At 36.4% G+C, this 23219-nt stretch overlaps 1 protein-coding gene across 1 annotated transcript in view; it reads left to right on the top strand.

The window, feature by feature from the left end:
- Positions 1-23219, top strand: part of Hmcn1 (hemicentin 1) — a 385362-nt gene that overhangs the window by 95636 nt on the left and 266507 nt on the right. Inside the window, exons 2-4 of the mRNA XM_027934946.2 lie at positions 86-156; positions 10869-11027; positions 12045-12167. Of these exons, the coding sequence (XP_027790747.2) occupies positions 86-156; positions 10869-11027; positions 12045-12167 (353 nt within the window). The remainder of the gene's footprint in view (positions 1-85; positions 157-10868; positions 11028-12044; positions 12168-23219) is intronic.

Here is a 23219-nt window from a genome sequence, read left to right as displayed (position 1 = left end):
CAGTGAAAAGATATTGGCAAACACAGTAAAGTCTTAATTAATGCTGTCAATTAATATTTATTGATCTTTCATTTTATTTTTACAGAAATTGGCCCAGTGACAATTACCACAGATCCCAAGAAATTTCAATATGAGCTCAGAGAACTCTATGTTCAGGTGAGTGCTTGCCTTCAATTTCTTCTTGAGGGAATGGAAAACCATGCATGTTTGGCTGACTTTCCATATCTTTTAAATCTGAAAGAAGTAAATTGTTGGTTTTTAAGGGATGAAATACCACTTCATTTTTCTGCCAGTGTCCAGAATGAATTGAACAATAAGATTTTGGAATAAAGAGAATGGTGTCAAAATATCACCTTCACTTATGTATTATCTAAGACAGAGTTGAGTAGCTGTTTGGCCCCCTTATAGAAGATATTAGTTGACCTCTGCTCTAGATGAGATAAGGAACAGTTAATAATCCTGCCCCCCAAAATATGAATGGCTTAACTAAGGAAATTTTGATATTCTATGCTGTTAGTTGACCATTGAGATTTTTGGCTGTGAATATAATTTAGTTGTTAGAGAATAAGAATAACATTTGTTCCAATACTATTCTAAAAACAGAATATAGATATCCCTCACTTACCTCTCCCCTCCAAATCATCATTGTCTTTTTTTTTTTTTACCTTTCCAAATTTCTTAAGTCTATTGACTTCTCTTCATTTCTGTTGACACCATCCTAATCCAGTAACTATGTAATTAGTCTAAACTAACAGAGAAAAGCATCTAAGTGATGTTCTTGCATTTCCTCTTGTTTTTGTTTTCCAGAACTTTCTCTAATCTGTAAACTAAAGGATCTCAATATGCATCTCTGATCATTTCGTCTACTACTGTCATCCACTTGTCCCCTTTCCTGTACCTCATCAAATTCTTCCCGTGTTTCTGAGTGACCTGAGACATGCCTCCCTCTCAGCCCATCTAGCGCCACTCTGTCCACTGGGCTCTGCAATCCTCCTCCAGGGACTTGCGTAGAATCTCCCTATGTCTACATCCCCACCCGTCTTTTCCTGAGAGTTTGGCTCATGCTGTCTACTAACATAGGAAGTTCCTGTCCTTGATCCCTTAACTGAGTTTAATATCTTACACTGATAATCTCGTCTTGAATATCATTCCTCAGAGAACCCTGCCTTACCCTTCAGGCTTGGCTGTATCTCACTACCTCTATCAAAGAGCAGTTGGGGTTTCACATTGAAAGATTGTGTCTGACCCAGCTCATCATTAAATCCTGAAATAAAGTGCCTGATGAGTAGAATGGACTCACTTTGTGATAAATTATTGAGTGAATATACCAGAATGTACAAATTAACAGAGTTCATATCAGAGTTGGAGGTATAAAACTTTGATTGGTTTCACTGTGAGGTGGATGACTTGATGAGGAACTGTGCACAGTAGGAACTTAGTTGGGGAATGAAGTGTGAAACCCCAAATTTGGTATTCCCAGTATGTATTCAGTGGTGACTCTGTTTTGTGCATGTGTCTATTTATAAATCATATCGTGAACTGAATTGCAGTTAATCTGTATGTTGATTTATGCAATGACCCTTGACTTTTTTCTTTTCCTGAATTTCTTCAGAAAATGTTTCCTCCATCAATGCTCCATTTCCTTTCTCTTCTGCCATGTCATTCTCTTGTCAGTCAATATCTTGCCACTCATTTGTTATTCACTTTTTTCTTCCTCCATAAAGCAAATTCCTTGCCACTTTGCATATCCAGATTCTTAAAAAATAGAAATTTCTATGATTTTTTATGTATTTATTTTTTATCTTGTACATGGATCATGGAAATCAAAACTGCATTTTCCGAGGTGTCTGTTTATGTTCCTGTATTCTGCTGTGAGTTCCCGGTGGCAAGAGCTCTGTAGCTCTCATTTGTCTCTGCTCCACCTGGGAATGAATCGGTATACTTTAAACCACTGTTGAATAAAGAAATGCCATTTGAGGGCGCTTCTTTGAAAAGTACCCTTTAACATCAAAGCTATGTCAAATATAATTGAGACTTGACTTGGTGGTTCAACTCTACTTTAAAAACCTAATGTTTTCATTGCCTTATAGAGATTGAGAAGAGCCAAGTAGTGGAGATTTCTAGTCGGTAGAATCTCAGGGAGGGATTTACTGTATTCATTCATTTTTTTTCTCCTCTATGAGACTATTCCTGAAAATCTGGCCAGAATGAAAATACCTGCATTCCCAGTGAGACCCGGCACTGGCACTCCCCGATTTCCTGTCTTCTGCTGCAGGATTTGCAGTGCTCTGTTTGTCCCAGGGAGAAGGACCCCGATTCCTGACTCACCATGGACTCCCTTCTCGGAGTTCTCCCAACACCTCTGGGATTGAATCTGATACAGCCAGTCTAGAGGGCTGTGCAATTTCATCTCTGTTCAAAACCATAATTTTTCTTTCTTCTCCCCTGGGATGAAAGCTTGTGCCCATATCTCCCAGTTTCCTCTGTATTAGCTGGGCCTAATGAGTTTGGTTTCCTTTGCTTTCTCCTTCTCCATCCTCTTCCTCTTCTTTTTTCTCCTCCTCTTTCCCCTTATTCCTCCTCCCTCCCCTTCTTTTCCCTTCTTCCCCCTCCTTCTCCTCCTCCTCCTCTTCATGAGATTGAAGAGGAAGCTTAATTAGAACAACAATATGGACAATAAATCAAATATTTGCTTTTCCTCTTCATTCAATATTGGGCCCTATTATTGGCATTTGGGGCTACCATAGACGTGTTTTTACTTTCAAAATTTCTAGTAAGTTATTCTTTTTAAAAATCAGTGACAAAAATTCATTAAGAAAGAATCAGATAATACAAGTAACAATAAATGCTGGCGAAGAAGTGGGGGAAAAGGTACACTCATACATTGCTGGGGGGACTGCAAATTGGTGCAACTATTCTGAAAAGCAGTATGGAGATTCCTTAGAAAACTTGGAATGGAACCACCATTTGATCCAGTTATCTCACTCCTTGACTTATACCCAAAGGACTTCAAATCAGAATACTATAGTGACGTGGACACATCAGCGTTTATAGCGGTTCAATTCACAATAGCTAAGCTTTGGAACCAACCTAAGTGCCCTTCAACAGATGAATGGGTAAAGAAAATGTGGTACATATACTCGATGGAATATTACTTAGCCTTAGAGAAGAAATTATGGGATTTAGCAGTGAATGGATAGAACTGGAGATTATCATGCTAAGTGAAATAAGCTAATCAAAAAAAAACTTCTCTGATATGTGGATGCTGGCTCACAATGGTTGGTGATGGTGGGGAGTGGAGGTTCACTGGATTGGACAGGGGGAAATAGGGGAAAGGAAGAGGGGATGGGAAAGGGAAAGACAGTAGGATGAATCAGGCATAACTTTCCCATGTTCATATATGAATACATGATCAGTGTAATTCCACACCGTGTACAACCACAAGAATGGAAAGTTATGCTCCATGTATGTATATGTCAAAATACATTCTACTGTCATGTATAACTAAAAAGAACAAATAAAAATTTAAAGAGTCAGCTATAAAAAACCTGTAAGCTACAATAACCTAGTGTACTGATTTTTTCATTGCTTGCTTTTGAGATAATATTTTATTATTAGAGAATACAGAGAAGTAACTTGAAAAGCAATTAAGTTTTATAAATCAATATCAAAAACTAAACTTTACACATTTCATAAAATTTTAATGTTTTGTTGTGTGTGTAATTTCTGACCCTTCCTCAGTTTCCCTTCCACCATTTTTAGTAACACTCTCAAAGTCGCTGATATTAAGAGCAGCAAGGGTTGTTATGCCATTGAAATGAATTTGATTTAAAAAACATTTTAAAACACTCACTTACACTAGCTTTGAAAAAAAAGTGAACTTGGCTTGATATAAATGAAACACTTGACTATTAACATTACAAGGGGCTCAGCTATTTTTTGCTTACAGAGATAAGGAATTGAAAAAAACATAATTAAAAACTTTCAAAAAAAATTTAGCAAAAACCACTATACTTAAATCATTAATTGTATTACATTGACTTCATTTTCCTTCATCGGCTTTCATCTGGAATACAGAGAAGTAACTTGAAAAGCAAATGAACTTTCTCTCTGGGGACAAGAATGAAAGACAAATGACAACAAATGGTGTTCAGATCACACAGAGCTTTGGGAATTAGTATGCTCATAAACATGTAGTGTGAAGTCTCGCCTTGGTCACATTCTTCACAAGAAACTATAATGCTTGTTGATTTTCAGAAAATGGTATTGGCACTGATAAGCCTTCAAGCATTTTATCCAGATGTTCTAAAGAACAAAAAAGCACATTAGTCAAACACTTGAAAAGGGAAAATGAGTAAATAAGCAAATCAATAATAAAACCCAGGATTTTTCTACAATAATGTGATTACGGTGATAACTTTTATACAGATGGTTGATTCCCCCAAACTGAAAATGTTTACACACAATTTAATTCTTTCATAAAAAGATTCTAATGAAATAGACTTAAAAAAAAAAAAAAAGACCAGGAATAAGACTAAATGTATGTGGAACAGCCATATAACAAGAAGAGTCAAGAAGGTAAGGATGGGGTCCAGTTGTTGCTTAACAGAAAATAATAAACAGGCTTATGGGCAGCCAACTTAGGTTGGGGAGGTGGGTTTCTCTGTGGGAGAGCAGCTTATACTAGAATTCACTGTGCAAGGAGAATATGAAATGTGATGGCTGTATATATACCATTTTTTAAAATCCATTCATCTATTGAAGGGCATCTAGGTTGGTTCCACAGTTTGGCTATTGTGAATTGTGCTGCTATAAATGTTGATGTGGCAGTGTCCCTGTGGTATGCTGTTTTTAAGTTCTTTGGGTACAGACCATGGAGTGTATGGGGATAGGAAAGATGATGGAAATCGACAGACATCATTACCCTAGGTACATGTATGATTGCATGAATGGTGTGACTCTACTTTGTGTACAACCAAGAAGTAGAAAATTGCGTTCCGTTTGTATACCAAGAATTGAAGAGCATTCTGCCGTCACATATAACTGATTAGAATGAATGAATTAATAAATAAATAAATATGATGGCTGGATAGGTGAAGACGGTTAGCAAGATGAGAACAAGATAATGCTGATTTTAGAAGAATAACTTACTATGCCAATTTGGATACACTTTACGTAATTTCTAGTATTCTAAGACTGATTTTTTTAAAAAAAAATTATTTTTGTTTTTTTAGTTGTAGATGAACACAATACCTTTATTTGATTTCTTTCCATGTGGTGCTGAGGATCGAACCCAGTGCCTCGCGAGTGCCGGGCAAGCACCCTATCACTTAGCTGCAGTCCAAGCCCCTGATTTTTTTTTTTTCTTTACTGTTCTAAGGCTTGACCCCAGGGCCTCATGCATGCTAGGCATGTGGTCTACCTCTAAGCTGCATCCCCAGCCCTCTAGTATTCTAAATTATGCTTCTATGTAAAAGTATGCTTTTTTTTTTTAATCATTGGAAAAAAGTTACCAAATAAAGAAAGAAAAGAAGAAAAAAAGAATAAAAAAAAAGTAGGCATCTATGTCAGCATAGATGTAAATATACAGTATAGCTGTTTGTACTGTTTGGTGAACATGATTCAACTTTAAAAAACAATTTTTGTTACATTTAAGTTTTTAGAATGTGCATTTGACATAAATTTATATTTTGAAGTACATATAAATATGTTATGTCTATAAACATGCATATTTTATATCTCAGCATGTTTATACTGTAAAGAGAAATGGTCTGTATTTATTTAATTTAGGGCAGGAAGTATGATAAGGAGTCTTACTAATAATACATGTAAGAACTTTAAGAATAATAGAAGGGTGTCTGGTCCTAAGTGTGGGCTTCATAAATGCACTTTACTACTACTACTACTACTAACTCTAGTATTATAAAGATATTTCAAGAGAAGTAATCTCCAAGTATTTATGCCATAAATGAGCAATAGTTATGGGCAAGTGCTTTGTGAAAGGTTTTGCAAATATTTGAAAGTATTTCTTTCAGTTCACACACATGCAGGACTCTTCCTTTCTACAAATGAGGAAACTCAAGTGCTAAGGTGTTAGATAACATATCTTACTTGGGTCATAAAATTGTCAAATGGCAAAACAGATTCTCTCTCTCTCTCTCTCTCTCTCTCTCTCTCTCTCTCTCTCTCTCTCTCTCTCTCTCACACACACACACACACACACACACACACACACACAACCACCTTGGGGCATTTACTGCCAAAGCCACTGTCTTTATTGCTCTTCTACATTCCTTCTAAATATTATTTTATGTAACCTTATTAATCTAATCAAATTAAGATTATTTATTTTTATGATTTCTCTTTGTATTTTACTTCAAAGCAGAAAAGTAAATAATTAAAGACAGATGTGGTTCTAGGGCTGGATTTATCCTCAATACAATGAATTTGTTTCTTTTTTTTTGGGGGGGGGGTGCTACTGGGGATTGAACCGAGGGACACTCACTCCTGAGCCACATCACCAGCCCTATTTTGTATTTTATTTAGAGTCAGAGTCCCAATGAGTTGCTTAGGAGCCTCACTTTTGTTGAGTCTGGATTTGAACGCACAATCCTCCTGCCTCAGCCACCTAAGCTGCTGGGATTATAGGCATGTGCCACCGTGCCTGGCAAATTTATCTTAATCAGTTAACTGTTTTTACTTCCATCTCCCAATCACTTTGAGTAATTGGTGTACTTGCAATTGAGCAGCAAATGACAAAAGTAATTGCTAATAGAAAGTCACTCCCTTTGCTTAGCACATGTTCTTACTAACTAGTATGGTGAACTTATTGAAAGAGTGATCTCGCATCCACTTTTGGGAGATACAAGAACAAGATGCATTTTAAGAGACTGAAGACGGTGTGCATACTGTAGGTGAATTGGTAGGTAGTGTCTTTATTATTTTTATTATATAATGGCAACTTCTTTGGACCTATTGTAACTGGTTTGTTGCTGAAGTTTTCTGTCAGAGCTTTTGCTAGACTGAGTTCCCTGAAGGACAAATAACCCTTTGTCCTCAAAGGAGCCTGAGTTACAGGAGTGAAGGACAGAAGTGGGAAAGTTTGACTCTTTCCACCTAGCCATCCTGGTGTCCTACCCAGAAGCAAATCATTCCCTGATTTCTTAAGCATCTTTTGTGTGAATCTCAAAAGGATAAAAAGGGTATTCTGTTACATTGCTTTTTCAAAGCAAAATGCACAGGTGGGTAGAATGAGGTGGGTGTGGACTATAATGGGAAAATCCGGGATTTTCTTTTCAAAGTGTGCCTATAAACAAGAGAATTTCCTTAAGGGTAAACACATGACTCACTGAAGAGTAAATATTGCAGGTTCCTGTGACAAAATAACATCCACAGGCTTATGAAGCCTGAATTCACTCCACCCATCCTACTTACCCAACCACAGGAGTGCTGTGTTCCCCACAATACTGTATCTGATCTGTCTGATTTTAGGTGATGATGTGGGAGGAGTTCAAAATGTTTCCTTGGGATACTATTTCAAGATCTAAATCCTGGAGAAAACTATAAATGTTGTTTTCAACAAAATAGATACGAAGGAAAATTAAAGAGTTTCTTTAAAGTCCAGATTGCCAGAAGCAGTTCTCCAAAATTTTCTTTTTTTGGCAGTGTAAGGGATGGAACTCAGGGCCTGATACATGCTAGGCAAGCACTTTACCACTGCACCACATCCCCAGCCCAGTTCTCCAAAATTTTTTTTCTATTTTTAATGTTTTTATTAGTGCATTATTGTTACATATAATACTGGGATTCATTTTTACATAATCAGACATGCATGGAATATAATGTGCTATGTTTCAGTCCCCAGTTGTTCCTTAAAATGGCCATTCTGCTGTAAGTTATCTTTTTTATTCTTGTGTCTTGAAAATAATTTCAAGAATCATTGTGGAGATTTTAGTATTAGAATTGACTTTGAATATCATTCATCTGATTACCCTGTCAGATGTCTGAATCCCTTCCAGAGAGCTGTCAATACCCCAGACCTAAATAACACTAGCTAGAGATCTGAATTCTGGCCTGTCACCAGAAGATACCTGAGGTTTCCCCTGGAGCAATGTGGGGGGTCCTTGGGGGATATTGGAGGCTCTTACATCTTTCTTTGGCAGGCAGATCACAGTACTGAATAGTGGTCTAATTGTCCGCTAAGTCCCCCAGCTTCCCTCATATAAACTTTTATTTTGGGGGGGTACCAGGGATTGAACTTCGGGGCAGTTGGCCACTAAGTCATACCCCCAGCCCTATTTTGTATTTTATTTAGAGACAGGGTCTCACTGAGTTGCTTAGCACCTTGCTTTTGCTGAGGCTGGCTTTGAACTTGTGATCCTCCTGCCTCAGTCCCCCAGGTGCTGGGATTACAGGCGTGTGCCACTGCGCCCAGCTTCCACATATATCCTTTTAAACCAAGTCTCTTTCTACATACATGTTGATTTTTTAATAATCTTCATTAATCTGTTGTATAAATAGTCTCCTTTTTCTGGATGATCTAGATTTTATTTCATCAATTTTTGTTTAGGACTATTAATGTCGTTATAATTCATGTGAACCACGAAGCTTTTGAAATTTTTAAAGTATTAAGGCACATCGTTTTCTGATCTACTGCAGATATTGAGTGCCTCATACATAAGATATTCTTTGTGGATATTCAAATTGAAGTAAACTGAATTTCTTATGTGGACCCAGCAAAGTTCTACCAGAGAAATTCCAGGGAGTTGAAAGATTAGTTGCTGAAGAGTTAAACTCTTCTCACTGTCAAATGATAACTGGAAAACTTGGAAATTGTTTTGATTGTTACCTATAATGCAACTGGAATCGAGGTCAGCAGTTTGAGGCTTGAATTTTGAGTCCACCTTCTTCAAGCTTATTTGGTGATCACTGTGTAGCAAAGGGGAGCATGGTATGTTGCCTGGGAGGGATTTGAAGCCTGAGCTCTGTGGAATTCTCATTGTCTCTCAGGACACCCCTACCATATTTTCTACAAGTGATGAAGGCCAGCACATGTCGCTGACGAGCTACAATTGTTCTGATTTATTTCATACTTGCTTTGGACACAACTTTAAATCAGATTCAATGTAACTTAATGGTTTCCACATGTATATTATGTTTTCTTGATCATAGAGTTGCCAACTGTATTTTAAGAAAGAGAACCCAGGGTTGTAAAAGTTTGTTCAGCCTGCAACTGAGTTTCACACCTCAGTTTTATAGGTAACAAGACAGATGACACAAATAAGACATTCCAGCATGGGTATTCCACATGAAAGAATTGTAATCTAACTTAGAAACTAGGTTCAAAATTCAGTAGGAGTCGCTTACGTTAGAATAAGAATGTTGGAATGCCAATGAAAGTTCTGCAGTTGGACGTGAGCCCACCAAAGAAGTTTCATATTTTGATTTCATAGTGTTAGGTTTATCTGGAAAACAAATGGAATAAAAAACAGTTCCAAATTAATAAATAAAATAAAGGTATTGTGTCAATCTACAACTGAAAAAAAATATATATGCATTTAAAAAAAAAAACAGTTCTATGAAAGTTAAGATGAGCATAGAATTGCAGTGGGCAGATTAGAAGAGGCACGGGACAGCAGCCCCTTGTGAAGGGCATTCCTGGTTCCCAGATCCTTCATTTGATGATCATCTTCACTTAAGGTTTGAACAGGGACTTTGTTTTTCTCTTAACATCTCAGAGCTTAAAGGTTCAATTTATTGCAGTTCCTCTCCTACCCTGTCTTACATTTTAAAAAGAAGCATGGTAATCTGTGTTTTATTACTCCTTCGATCGATAGGATTTCTACTCATTTTTATTTATTTAATCTTGCTTTCCAGGAATTCATTTTTTGACTACAATTATAAGTGTAACTCTGAGATTACTTTTTTCCCCCCCAAATTCCAGGAGCAACATTTACTATAAAAGTTCACAAACTTCTGATTTGGTTTGTTTAGTTTTCCAGTACTTTTTTTTCCCTTTATATCTGAAGTAGCTTTGGCAACCTAGCACATTGTAGCTCTCAGAAGAATTATAAAGATAAAATGCATATCAGAAGACTGGCCAAGAATGTGCCTACTGATATTGATTAGTTGTATTTCAGGGTTCAAAGATAAACACAAGGTTCATCAAGTCAGACCTTTCCTAATACACTTAGGAAACTGTCTAATTCTGTACATTATGCAGTTTGTCTTCACCATACCCTACGTTTGTGTGCATGTACATATTTTTATGGCTTTAGGAGATGGTGTGGCTTGAAATGGGAGGGGCTGGGCGTGAATAACAGTGAGGCTCAATACAGTAGATGTGCCTAGATTGTGCCAAGATTACATTGCACAGTGACATTCACCATTTACTCCCTGTTCCTTTATGTATCTGTTCATTCATTAACAACATTGAAACACCTATTAAGTTCTTTAAGGAACAGGAGTCCAGTGGGAGAAAGCATGAATGATAGCACAGTTCATCAAATGCTGCAGTACAGGGAGGAATAGTATTCTGTGGGTGTCCAGAAGAATGGGAATTTTAGAGTATCTTATGCCACTTGCTTGTGGAATAGAAGTTGATGCTGGGGATTACTGGAGTGTGAACCATCGGGTCAGGCAGAGTTGAATTCCATCTCTGCTCCTTCATTTACTCATTTTGGGACCTTGGGAAGAACTTCTGTGATTTAGTGTTCTGTTAGTGAACTGTGCTAAAAATGATACTTATCTCATGGATGTATGTAAAGAATCAAAGAGTAATAAAAATTAAACACTAAAACACCTGTGTCTTTTTTTTTTTTTTTCCCCTCAGCCGATGAACTAATTAGGCTTTTCTTTCTGCTCAACAGGGTGGTGGTGATTGTCCAGAAATGAGTATTGGAGCCATAAAAATTGCCTTGGAAATTTCTCTTCCTGGCTCCTTCATCTATGTTTTCACTGATGCACGGTCCAAAGATTACCGGCTCACCCATGAGGTGCTACAGCTTATCCAACAGAAGCAGTCCCAGGTGAGTAGGGATCCACTCCAGACCCTTCTGAACACACCACGGAAGGGGCATGTATCCTCCCTGTTCTCCCCTGTGTGCCAAATAGCAATAATTACAACTCTCTCTCCCCATAAATGAACTCTTTGAATGTGTCATTTAATTTAAACCTTAATGGGAATGTGAGATGTATAGAGAGCATTTGAATGTCTTGTATTTGAATACAGAGAAGAAGTGATTGGGGAGTAAGGAAGGAAGGTGATTGTTATCTTAAAACTGACAAAAATGCAGCCTTGACATAAAAAAGGCCTGGATTTTTAATGTCACCTCCTATGTGGAATCTGGCCCATGTTAGTTATTCATTGTATCAGTTCTTGCCATAATAACGAACTGTTTTAATACTTGTGGTTTAAAACAATAAGCATTTATTTCTCAGATGTTAGCAGAGCTCTCTTCATCTAGGCTAGACTCGCCCACTGTGAGTCTGGACGTGTTCGGGTTTGGCCTGTCTAAGTGGGACTCGGGGGTGAATTGGCTTTGCCTCACAGGTTTCTTAGCCTCTTTCTGAGGACAGTAGGTTAGTTTAGTCATGCCCTTCTCATAGCCATGGCAGAAACACTAGAGATCAAGTGGAAATGCATAAGGCGTTTTGAGTTGAAGTTCAGAACTTGCAGAATATCCCTTTTGTTTCTTGCTTTTGGCCAAAGCAAGACAAGTGACTAAGCTTAGACCCAGAGATGACAAAATAAACTCTACCTCTTTAGTGAAAGGGACTTCAGAATCCTTTGGCAGGGTGAATGGGTACAGGGAGGGGTGAGGAACTGAGGCTGTTATGCAATCTTGCACAGTCATGGTCTCACATTCATTTCCATTGCTTTTAGCCTGTATTTCTGAAATGTAAATAATTCTGCTCCTGTATAGGTTCACTGTTAAACAGAGTGATTAAGAATCCCACTTGCCTAGCAATATATTAACACATAATAATTGCTCAATAAGTATAAAGCCCATTAAACTTTTTTTTTTTTTTTTTTTTAACCACAGGTGGTATTTGTGCTCACTGGAGATTGTGATGACAGGAGTCATATTGGATATAAAGTGTATGAAGAAATTGCCTCTACAAGTTCTGGTCAAGTGTTCCATCTGGACAAAAAACAAGTTAATGAGGTCAGTTCAATAAAGTAGGTCTACTTATTGCCAGCTACTTTACCCAACTCGGTTAGTTTGGCCTCATTGATTCCAAAACCTATTTTAACTAATAGGATTTACTCCTAAACCATACACCAGTCAATAATATCCTTGAACTAATGTGGAGGAACAGATTTATCTAATATTAATTTCTAGATTGCATTATGCTATAGCAACACATTTTTAGATTTAAGATACATGTATTTAATATTAATTTAGTTTTAATCAGAGATGTTTGTAGTTTTTAATTGCTTAATAAGGTCAATTTGTGTTTCTAATGAATGAACTTTGGATAACCGGTAAAGTGAGGCTTGACTAGTTATTGAAGTAGGATGTGAAAAAGTTAATTATTGAACAAAATTCTAATGAGGTTTGGCATCTAACATTAAAAGTCAGAACTATAACTGAGTAAATAGTTATCAAAAATGTTTGGTGGGCTGGGGCTATAGCTCAGCTGTAGAGTGCCTGCCTTGCACGTGTGAGGAACTGGGTTTGATCCTTAGCACCACATAACAATAAATAAATAAAGATATTGTGTAACAACAACAAAATGTTTGGTAATAAAATTTGTAACTCATATTAAGAAAACCCTAATATTTTCTTAAACGTCTTTGAGGTAGTTCTAATTGTCAAGATTTCCTTCTTCATTATGTTGCCTTGGCCTCGCTCATGATAATAATATTTTATTTGCCTGTTAATTTATTTATTTGGCTCCCATTAAAATTTCCAGGAACATACCAGTACAAAGACAAAGTTTTAAATGGACACAATTCACATTTAATTGATGCAGTGACTCTATCTTTACAAGGTCTATTAATTTCATGACAGATTCCCTTGTGTCTTGAATGAAATGGAGTTCTCTTATAGTTGAAGAGTTCTTATAACATCATAGTGGAACTAATAGAATCTAAGTGTTTGATAATAAAATTTATAGTGTCCTTGCAATAAAACCTATAATGTCTTTCCAGTGTTAAGGACTTACAAATTCCTAGAGCCAACAGTTTAACAAAAACATTTTTCCCCCAAATATTGAAGTATATAAGCCTAGAGAGTTACTTTAATCTAAAAAGAGTTTTCTTGGAAGAAACAGCTTTTGAGAGATTTATGGTTTGAGTCCATATTATGTCCCCTTTAGTGACTCAGAAATGCCTGGGCAGGTCTAATGACTACAAGGGGTCCCTTTAGCAGTTAGTATGCATACATTTTTGAATGAGGATTTGGAAACCTGAGAAGATATCAGAAAAGATTTCAGGACTCTCAGGGATTGGGTTTTATGTGTCGTCACCTATATCTTGCTTAAACAAATGAAGGAAAGGTTGCTGGTCAGAGTTTTTAAGCTTTAAATTCTGTAAGACCCTGGGGTATAGTGAGGATCACCAGCAGGAAGTGGGACATAAGAAATTTTGAGTTACAACCCTTAGGGTTTGGTGAGGTTCTGGATTGAAAGTGACAATAATGTTCACTGGAGACAGATGGGGTGTTGGAACCAGCAGATATCATGTCCAGTGGACACGATGGTTTTTAGCAGACAGTATTGGAGAAGAGGTAAAAAGACTCATGGCCAACACCTAGGGCTTTTGAAAGAACAGTTGCTTGGACCAGTTGATGAGAGGTCAGACACAACATTGAGATTGGAAGAAGTTAGGTGAAATTGTGAGGAGAACTATAGGACTTTATTAGTAGATGGGTCCCAAAGAAAAGGGGAAAAAAAAACCCATGTGTCCTGTAACTGTGATTCCACTTATTTATACACACCCAGGAAAAATTGTGTTACTAAAAATTAAAAATATTATTGTCTTCAACTGGGAAAATGCTAAGCTTTATAGAGGCACACACTTTATTTATTAGATAAATGGTCTCATGAATAATTTTATAGATCTAGTAGATGTTCACAATTCTGACAATTGCCATATAACTTACAAGAATAATAATTTATACAGTTTTGGTACAGGAAATTTTATAGGTGTAGTTAACCCACTGGTAAGTGTTTCTCTCATGCATCATCAAATGATGTTCTGATCTGTCAATTTAATTTTGGAAAAATAGGGTTAGAGAAGATCATTGCTAAAATAGTCTATTTTTATAAAACCGAGTTTAATACCAGTGAGGATGGGTCTTGATCTATTTGCCAACCATAGCAATTCCAAGCGCTTGCTAAATGATGTAAGAAAGGATGTCTCATTTACTTTGGGCTGATGAGACTCAATGGGAATTTAGCTAGGGTGTCCTGGAGAAATTCTCTTTTTTTAGATGTTGTCCCCCATGGGTGTGAATCCCCAATCTGATGCAAGCAACTTGAGATAATTTTGAGAATAGAACAAATACAAGGAAGAGTGAGGAGTTAAGAAAAATCCAGTCTCTGGATTAAGTCATCACTCACTCCTAATGGTAAGCCTCTAGTTAAGGGAACAATATTGCACAGGCCAATTAGAATTGAGTATTCAGTTACCTAAAGGTAAACGAATCCTAAATGATAAATCTCTGCATTTTTGTGTGACATCTGCTCTGTGAGCCCCAGTTTTCTTGCTTGTGAAACGGAGATGGTAGAATTTCCATTTTAGAAATGATAACATTAAATGAGATAATGCATGTAAAATGTTCCATTGGAGATCTGATACATGGTTAAGTACCCAATAAATGTTAAGTTGCTTTATAATCCTGGGGGTATTGCAAGTTTGCTTTTAAAGTGGGGGAAATTTTGTTAGACTGTTACAATGTTTTACCATTTTACAAACATGTGAATAATCTGTAAAATGTTACATGTTTGTTAGAAAACAGAAGTCCAGTGGTAGCTGGGAAATACATCTGAGTGGGATAATCCAGAAAGAGCTGGGCAATTTTCTCTTTTCCTGTTGATGAGAAAAGGTATTATGAAGGCTTATTGGAACTGTGGAGAAGAAATGTTCTTCAAAGAAAGCCACCAGTGTGCAAGATTTTGTTAAGAGGGAGAATTTGGCATGTTAGTCATTTCTTTTTTCTCAATGTTCTGGATTCTTTTATTATGTAAACATTACAAATTCTAAGGAAAATAAATGCTCTAAGGATATCTACATTTAATAGCTCCAAGAACTGCGACGACGCCACACATGCGCCGAGTCCCTACATTTGACTCGAGAGAAATTTTTTATGTGCTCTTTCTAAAAAGGAAACTATGGAGTGCTATGATTTACCCTCTTAATCTAGTTCATCAATTTCCTCACCTAGTTGGGTATATTTTGTATCAGCTCTCTCTTGAGCTAACTTGAAGTTATTGTTCTCTAAACCATGATTAAGTAGAAGATCCTAGGTATCTTTCATCTTCATTTAACATAAAAGGAAAATCAAAGTGAAGAAATTACTTGGCTCAGCATCAGTGGTCTATAAATCACTGTATGATATTACATTTTGGAAACACAAGTAGAAACTCATCCCAAGGAGGTAACTTACTTCACCTTTGAAGACAGAACTAGAACTAAATCATGACAGTACTACTTTCCTCTTTCTTTGAAAACGGAGTAATTATTAGTTGATCCAATTAATTCTTCTTTTATTATAAGAAAAAGTCCAAATTTGAAATCCCAAAAGTTAGAGATCCTCTATCTTTGTGTCAAAGAAGCTAACATGAAAGATCCATTGTTAATTTGTCCTGAGTTTCCTCATCCTCTCACCCCACCTCCAGAACTCATGTCCTCCAACAGTCCCTTCAGACCCCAGGAAAGGTCTTCCTTGACATCCCAGCCTGGTGGAGCTGTTCCGTTCTGTTAAACGTTAACATCCCAGTAGATGTGTCCATTACAGACTCAGGGTCCCAGGAATTGCCCCACCGAAAACAAATGGCTCACTCAAAGGGACAAAAGAACATTTAATAAATGATAACATGCCACCATCTAGGCAGAACTGAGGAAGCTCCAAATCCAGCAACAATAGATCCACCCATATGTCCCCTAAGTCTGGAGGGGAGGAGGAGACAGCTCCTAGGGCACTCAGTGAGACCCAGGCTGAGGGCTCACTAAGAACTGTGGCCTTGTAGGCAAACTGAAGCCTTGTCAGGATGGATTCAAGGGTATGCACACCCAACAGGTACCATTTTTCTGGTACCTTCCATTTCCCCAAATCTAACTAGAAGCCAGAAGTCTGGGGCCCTATAGAGGCAGTCCACAGAAGTTAGCATCCCAAGGCCCAAAGCCAGATGGAAAAGGGTAGACAACAAATCTATGGGGAAAAACAACAACAAACCAGTATAAACAGTACTGTGTAGGAGTTGACTTCAGGCTCTGGGACCATGGCTCATATCCTAGTTGTATGACCTTAGACAAGTTACATAATTTCCTGTGACTCCGTTTCTTTATCTCTAGAATAGGAGAGTGGTAGGGTTGTTGGTTTGAAGACATATCAGTAAATACTAACTGCTATTGGAGGAAGTAACAAAGAACCAGGAAGACAAAGTGACAATCTGTGAAAAATTCAGTGACCTGGCAACAGGAAGCCTCACAGATTAGAGATGACTGGACTTATTTCTCTTGCTAGTTTTGCACTCATTTTTCCTGAGTTAAGTACTGATATTAGAAAAACTATAAACTTTGTTGGAGTATGAATTTGGCACAGCCCCTTCCTGCAAATACTTTGGCCAACAGCCATGTTTGACTAGAATTCAGACCAAGAGCTCCCTGCATATGGGCTTAATGATGAGAATCATTCAGGGTTTTGAACAATTAGTGATGTGAAATGAGGTATCTGCTGCTTTCCCCCATTCCAAGTTTCACTGCAGACATGATTTCAAAAACATAACCTTGCTGCTGACCTTGAACATAAGTAGAAACGGGTGTTTCCTCTGAAACTTGAAAATGTATTGGAGACAACTCTAATATTCTAGAAACCCACAGGAAATGTATGGGAAACAGTGTGTAAATATTTCCACGTATCCCTTCTTTGAATTTGCCTGTTGAAAATGAAGTGGAAAGCTCAGAGCTCATACATTACAATAAGCTCAGAGCTCAGACATCCCCAAATGTATATAAAAAAATATATATGCACCTTAGTTATAGTGGAATGCTTTTCTTTCTCTATTGTTGGGCTAAGATGGGCATGTTATCCTCCAAGTGTGTGGCTAGGAATGCTAATGTTCCAGTCACATAATTACCCTTTCACTCCCAGGCACCTGGGAGTGCTTTATTGGTCACTCACAGTTAAATGAAGCCATGTGTACTTTCTGTTTCCCTTTGTTCAGGTTAAAAAAAAAAAGTCATTATTGTTTAAAATATTATCTGTTGGCCATAGACTTCTGAGCATATGAACAATTTTTTTTCATGATATTTAAAGGGTATATAGTACAAAATGTTCCTCACAAATGTGGGGGTAGGGTGGGGTGGAAGATGATGACTGTTCTCAACAGGACCCCATTTAGGCAAAATATACCCGAATTCAAGCAGAGCTCTGTGAGTGTACAACAGCAGCAGTGGGACTAAAGGGGATGGCAGATGGGGAATACGATTTAAAGGGGTAAATCTTGCAAAATAAGTGTGTATCTTCTGTTTCATGGTTGTGTGTATTGACTTTGGAGGCTGTTGAAGCTCTAGCTATAAGCTGCAGCAAAACATTCCATAATGTGTAGTGGGGTCATTGCTGCTACACAGTGGAACTCATGGCCTACGAAATGTAAATTTCAATATCGAGGTGTTATCCTGATGATCCTTCATAAGATAGTCAGGATATTTGAACCCTAACATCAAAAGAAAATATAATGAATACCCCTCATTAAAGCTTCTTTCTAAAGTACAATAAAAAAATCAGATATAAGAGCTGTCACTAAGGGGAGAGAAATTTATAGAAATGCCTGAAGGAATATTTCATAGACAGAAAAGAAATGTTATTTAAGGGTAGACACTGTTCAATAAGTTGCATGTTTTCAACACTACCAAGAAAAAAAAAAACAGGAAAAAAGATAAATCTGCTTATTTAGCTGACTGTTTTGATTAGGAGATAAAATATCAGTTTACTATGAGATGTCAAGCTAACTGAATCAATTGCAGGCATGGCTAATTCTCAGTTTGCAAGAGTCCTAAATGACCAAAAAGTTACTGTGTCAACCTCATTCAAAATCCACACTGGTTTGAAAGAAATTTGCCATTCTACCGGTGTAGAATGTGGAGGAAACTAAATATTCGAATTGACAGAACAATGTCCCAAATGCTTGCTATTTAAAACCAAAACAACTAGCTAGCCACTGAAATCACTGGCCATCATCTCTTAAAAAGTTGCAAAGGAAAACAAGGAAACATGAAGAAAATCAGCCATGCTGAGACGAATAAAATTCCAAGGAACCAATTTTACACAGCCTTTAACAGTTTGGATAGTTCCTTGCATGTTTTGTACATTGAATTTTAAAACATTTCTTTTCAAACTTTTGTTTTGAGAAAGCACATGTCTATGATAGAATAATAAGTGCCCCCCACAGTATCTATATTTTTACATCAGTACCAATGATTTTTTAGGAATTGATTAAAAAAATTGAAAAACTATCACATTTAAGAGATTACATATTGGATGTTTAAAAAAACATTGTATTTAATGAGGATTTCAAATAAGAAAGCAATTATATATTATATTTTATATATTATATATTACATAACTTATATGTACATAATACACTAATAAAAAAAGAGTGTTAAGAGGGAACTTTTTAGGTCTAGGCCAGATATTCCTAAAAATGGAGGGATCTGGGCTGGAGCTACAAAGATAACTAGCAGAGACAAGGAGGGGCATATGGAGAATGACCCTGGCTGCAAAAAGCTGTCACCCAGAACTGACGGGCCAAGCCCCTGCCTTGTGTGAGAGGCCTGTCCCTTTGAGCTATAAACCCAAGGAGTCCACTAACTTTCTAGAGTCCTCAATGAGTACAAGAACCTTGATGGGGTGGCAGGAAAGGTCTGAGCTAGGAGGGTTCACAAAGAGAAGGATGTGAAATATAATTTTAAAAAATGCAAATTAAGGGATGAAGAATCTTTCTTTGGTACAGCTGACATACCTTCAACCTCCAGTGTAATGGTTTTTTTTGGTTCTTGACTTCTGTTTATTGACAAGAGGTTCATATAATCCCTCTTTTACTATCTATTTATAAGTGGTTTTTAAGGGGAACGTACCACTCTCAAAGGAGTCAGAGATGCTGAATATCTGTGATATATAGGAAAGGCTTACACCATTTTCAAGTGTCCTGGTAAACTACTAGTTTAGCTAGCATTAAGCATACTGAAATTGCAATCTAGTAGAACTTTGTGCTTGTTAATACTAAAAATATTCTGTAATTTTTTTTTAAATGCTAAGCAGTATAAGTGATGGTCATTTTGATGTGATATTATGGGGGAATAAAGACATTGTCTTGATGGGGAAAAAACAATTATATTTCAATCCTCTAAAGTAGGAGTTACAAAGACACAGCAAGATTCATTGTGTATGAAAAATAAGTGAGATCATGTCCAAAATATTTTGAAAAACATAGATTTGAAATTTTGGAAGAATTTTAGAGTCTCAGTCTCTTGTTTACCAAAAGGCTCTGAAAATCTCGACCAACAGGGCCATCTCAACAAGAGATTTGAGTACCTTGGATGTTAAAGGACAGTTTTGTCTGTCACAGAAGAGAAAAAATTAAAAAAAATTCTCCAGAATGAGAAGTGCCTGATGCTTTTATATTTATGTAACTGAGGGTGAAATATGTTAGTATTTTTTTGTTTCATGATGATAATTAGATAACTTGGCTCTTATTAATTTCTCCATGTAGATCTTATATAATTTTAAAATTTTCTTAACTACTTTTCCAGGAACCCCATTACATAGTTATACTTATCTAAAAAAAAAAAAAAGTGATAGCTTTTTTACTGAACACAGTAGATAAATATTACGAGGTAGAAGGAAAATTCTTGGTTAGTATCTTTGATGGAAATAATTCTATCAATTAAACATAGCTTAAAGCCTTGGGAAAAACATGCATATTGTTAAGAAAGAGATAAAGAATTTTATATACAAAGAATGATGAAAACTCAGGATCTTATTTTTCAGTATGATACAAAGAACAGACCACTCAAAACAGTAGGCTTAAGTAATGAAGTTAAGTAATTCCATGAAGATATTAAATTGCAAATGCCAAGTAATTACCCAGCATATGGCATGATTTAGCATTGTTTGTATTTGGTTAAATGTAAATAAATATATTAATCTGGGAAAATCCGATTTTTCCTTCTCATTTTTCAATAACAAAGAGCAGAAGAAAGGGTTACGGAGTCAAAGTAAGGGAATTTTTTTGAGAAATTTTTTATGAACCAGGGTAAATACAGGAAAACAAGTCCTGCTTCATATACCTTCCAGGTTCCTTATGCATTCCTAACATGAACTGACTGCAATAGTGTTATAAATGCAAAATCTCTTGAGAGAGGGTGTGAGCTAGTTTTCAGAGCTCTCTTGTAACATTTTGGATATGATTTGGCTTCCTGACAAAATTTACAACTTTTTTTCTCTTCCTTGTGAAAGGCCCCTGAAGAAAAATGCACTTTAAAGTGATATACCATATAATTTAAACAGCAACTTGGTGTGAGTGACTGAATGAGAAAGGAAAAAAAAAAGTCTTTCAGTAATTCTCAGTTGTGATTTTAAATAGACATGAATATTTGATTTGCCTTAAAATATTGTTGGGTTATTTAATCAACCTTTTGTTTTTTTTTTTAACGAACTCAGAAATATGGGATGGTGAAACTTACAGTTCATATATCAGTATCTTCTGTGAGAAAGAAAGTCTTTAGGAATCCTAGTGAATACATTTGTGATAATTTGACCACATTCATTTAAATAATTTTAATGTGTTAAATTAACTCAATAACATGATAATGACTAAAACATTTAATGATTAATAAATAATTAATAATGTAAATAAGTAATTAAATTTCTATTTAATTCAAGTAATGTTTATTAAAATTGTTTGGTAATATTGCAGTTTTAAAAATATAGGTATTTACATGTTTGTATGCATGTTTTTTTTTTTTTTTTTCCTTTTCCCCCCCCCATGATGCTAGGGAACAAAAGAGGACTTCATGCATTCTAAGCAAGTGCTGTATCATGGAGCTACATCCCTGCCCCCTTATATATGCATATTTCATGGGAAGAAATGGATAGATTATACCCAAATATGTTGACAATGACAGTAGTGTGATTATAGATAATTTTAATACTACTTGTAGTTTTTATAATATTTAGAATAACGAATATATATTATGGTTAAGCTGAAAAAAAAATACTGAAAGCATTTCCACTAAAAATGAGACTGTACAGCACCCCACAGGCTAATGGAAGAGGGTCACGGACAGGCTCTGCACTGTGACCCAGACATAGATATGGTGTCTCAGGACCTGGGTTTTGGAATATACAAGGAGGAGATCAAGTCTCCCCTGTCCAAGAGCAAAACCATGAACCAAACTCCACTGTCTGTTTTGCCTCGTCCTTGGGCATAGGCCTTCTCTGCCTCACCAGACTTGAGTAGTGATTTCTTCCTTTGTCCTGCCATGTTTATGTATCCTGTGATCTTTGACTGTCTCAGAAGTGAAATTGTTGTCTCAGAAGTAAAACTTGTCAGCAGTAGAACTATATTATCATGTATTCCCATGATCGTTGCCTCAGCCTTTATTTTCCTCTGCAAAGTGTGACATCCTGGACCCTTTTTGTTTTCTTGAAACCCTCTTGCCCTGAGCATCCATTAGATGATGTTCTCCTCCTTTGCTGCTTTTCCTAAATGCATATTTCCCAGCCTTGGCTAGCCTCTTATAAATACTTTCTCTTGATATTATAGTATAATTGTTTCTGTACTATTTCTATAAACTCTACAATAGCTAAAAAAAAAAAAAAAAAAAAAAAAAAAAAAACACCTCTTTAATTTGAAATATTTCTACTGAGTATCAGAGTGCCAGGCATATAGTAAATTTATAGATAATATCTGTTGAATGATGATTGAAGAAATATAGCAATGAAGTTGAGATTTGGATCAGCAGAATCTGGAATAAAATTTATGTATTAGTTTTTATGACAAATGGAGGAAGAAAGAATTGTCTTGCTCATAGCTTATTGTGCACAGGATGGTCTATACCCAAGAATAGTTTATCCAGTGTAAGCTGGGATGATGAGTCTAGGCCACAGATGACTGAGAATTCAGGTCCAAAGTTCTCCATGATTCATTTCTGCCAATGATCTGGAACTTTCTTTGATGGAATCATGGAGGCCTTTCTGGACCCTTTCTTTATTTGAATCTGCCTGTCCATAAGATGACATTGTTTTCTTTGGACACACATTTAGTTGTTAAGACTGTGCATTTGAGGTTATTTTTTTTCCTCTGCTCAGGGATTCTTTATTTTTCTAACATGATAAACAACACTAGAGACTGTAGTTTAGGAATGTAATTAGCCACATACCCTGGTGTGGTGGCTCCTGCCTATAATCCCAGGGACTCAGAGACTGAAACAGGAGGATCATAACTTAGAGGCCAGCCTTGGAAATTTAGCAAGGACCTGAGCAACTTAGCGAGATCTTGTCACAAAATAAAAATAAATAATAAATAGGGCTAGGGGGCTGGCGTTGCGGCTCAGTGGTAGAGTGCTCACATAGCATGTATGAGGCACTGGGTTTGATCCTCAGAACCACATAAAAATAAAGATATTATGTCCACCTAAAGCTAAAAAAAAATTTAAAAAAATAAATGGGGCTAGGAATTAAAAAAAGGTAATTAGGTACAGATATCACAAAACTATTAGATGTTAGCTACACAGCTACACAGATTTACTGTATGTGAGGCAATGGATATATGACAAAAAAGGACTTCTTTTTTTTTTTTTTTGGCAGTTATAGGCTTATTAACTATCTGTTGTAGTGGAGAAATTGGATCAACTAACAATGTCTAATACTTTATTCTTTTTTACATGAAATAATACTATCTTGCTGAGTATGGTTATGAGAAAATTATGAAGAGGGAAAGATCAGGCCAAAGAATCAATTTGTTTTGCTAATAAGTTTAATTTGCTT

The sequence above is a fragment of the Marmota flaviventris genome, chromosome 12 (assembly GCF_047511675.1).
Source record: "Marmota flaviventris isolate mMarFla1 chromosome 12, mMarFla1.hap1, whole genome shotgun sequence".
Lineage (NCBI taxonomy): Eukaryota > Metazoa > Chordata > Mammalia > Rodentia > Sciuridae > Marmota > Marmota flaviventris.
The sequence above is the reverse complement of the archived record's forward strand: the minus strand, read 5'-3'. Positions and strand labels throughout refer to the sequence as shown.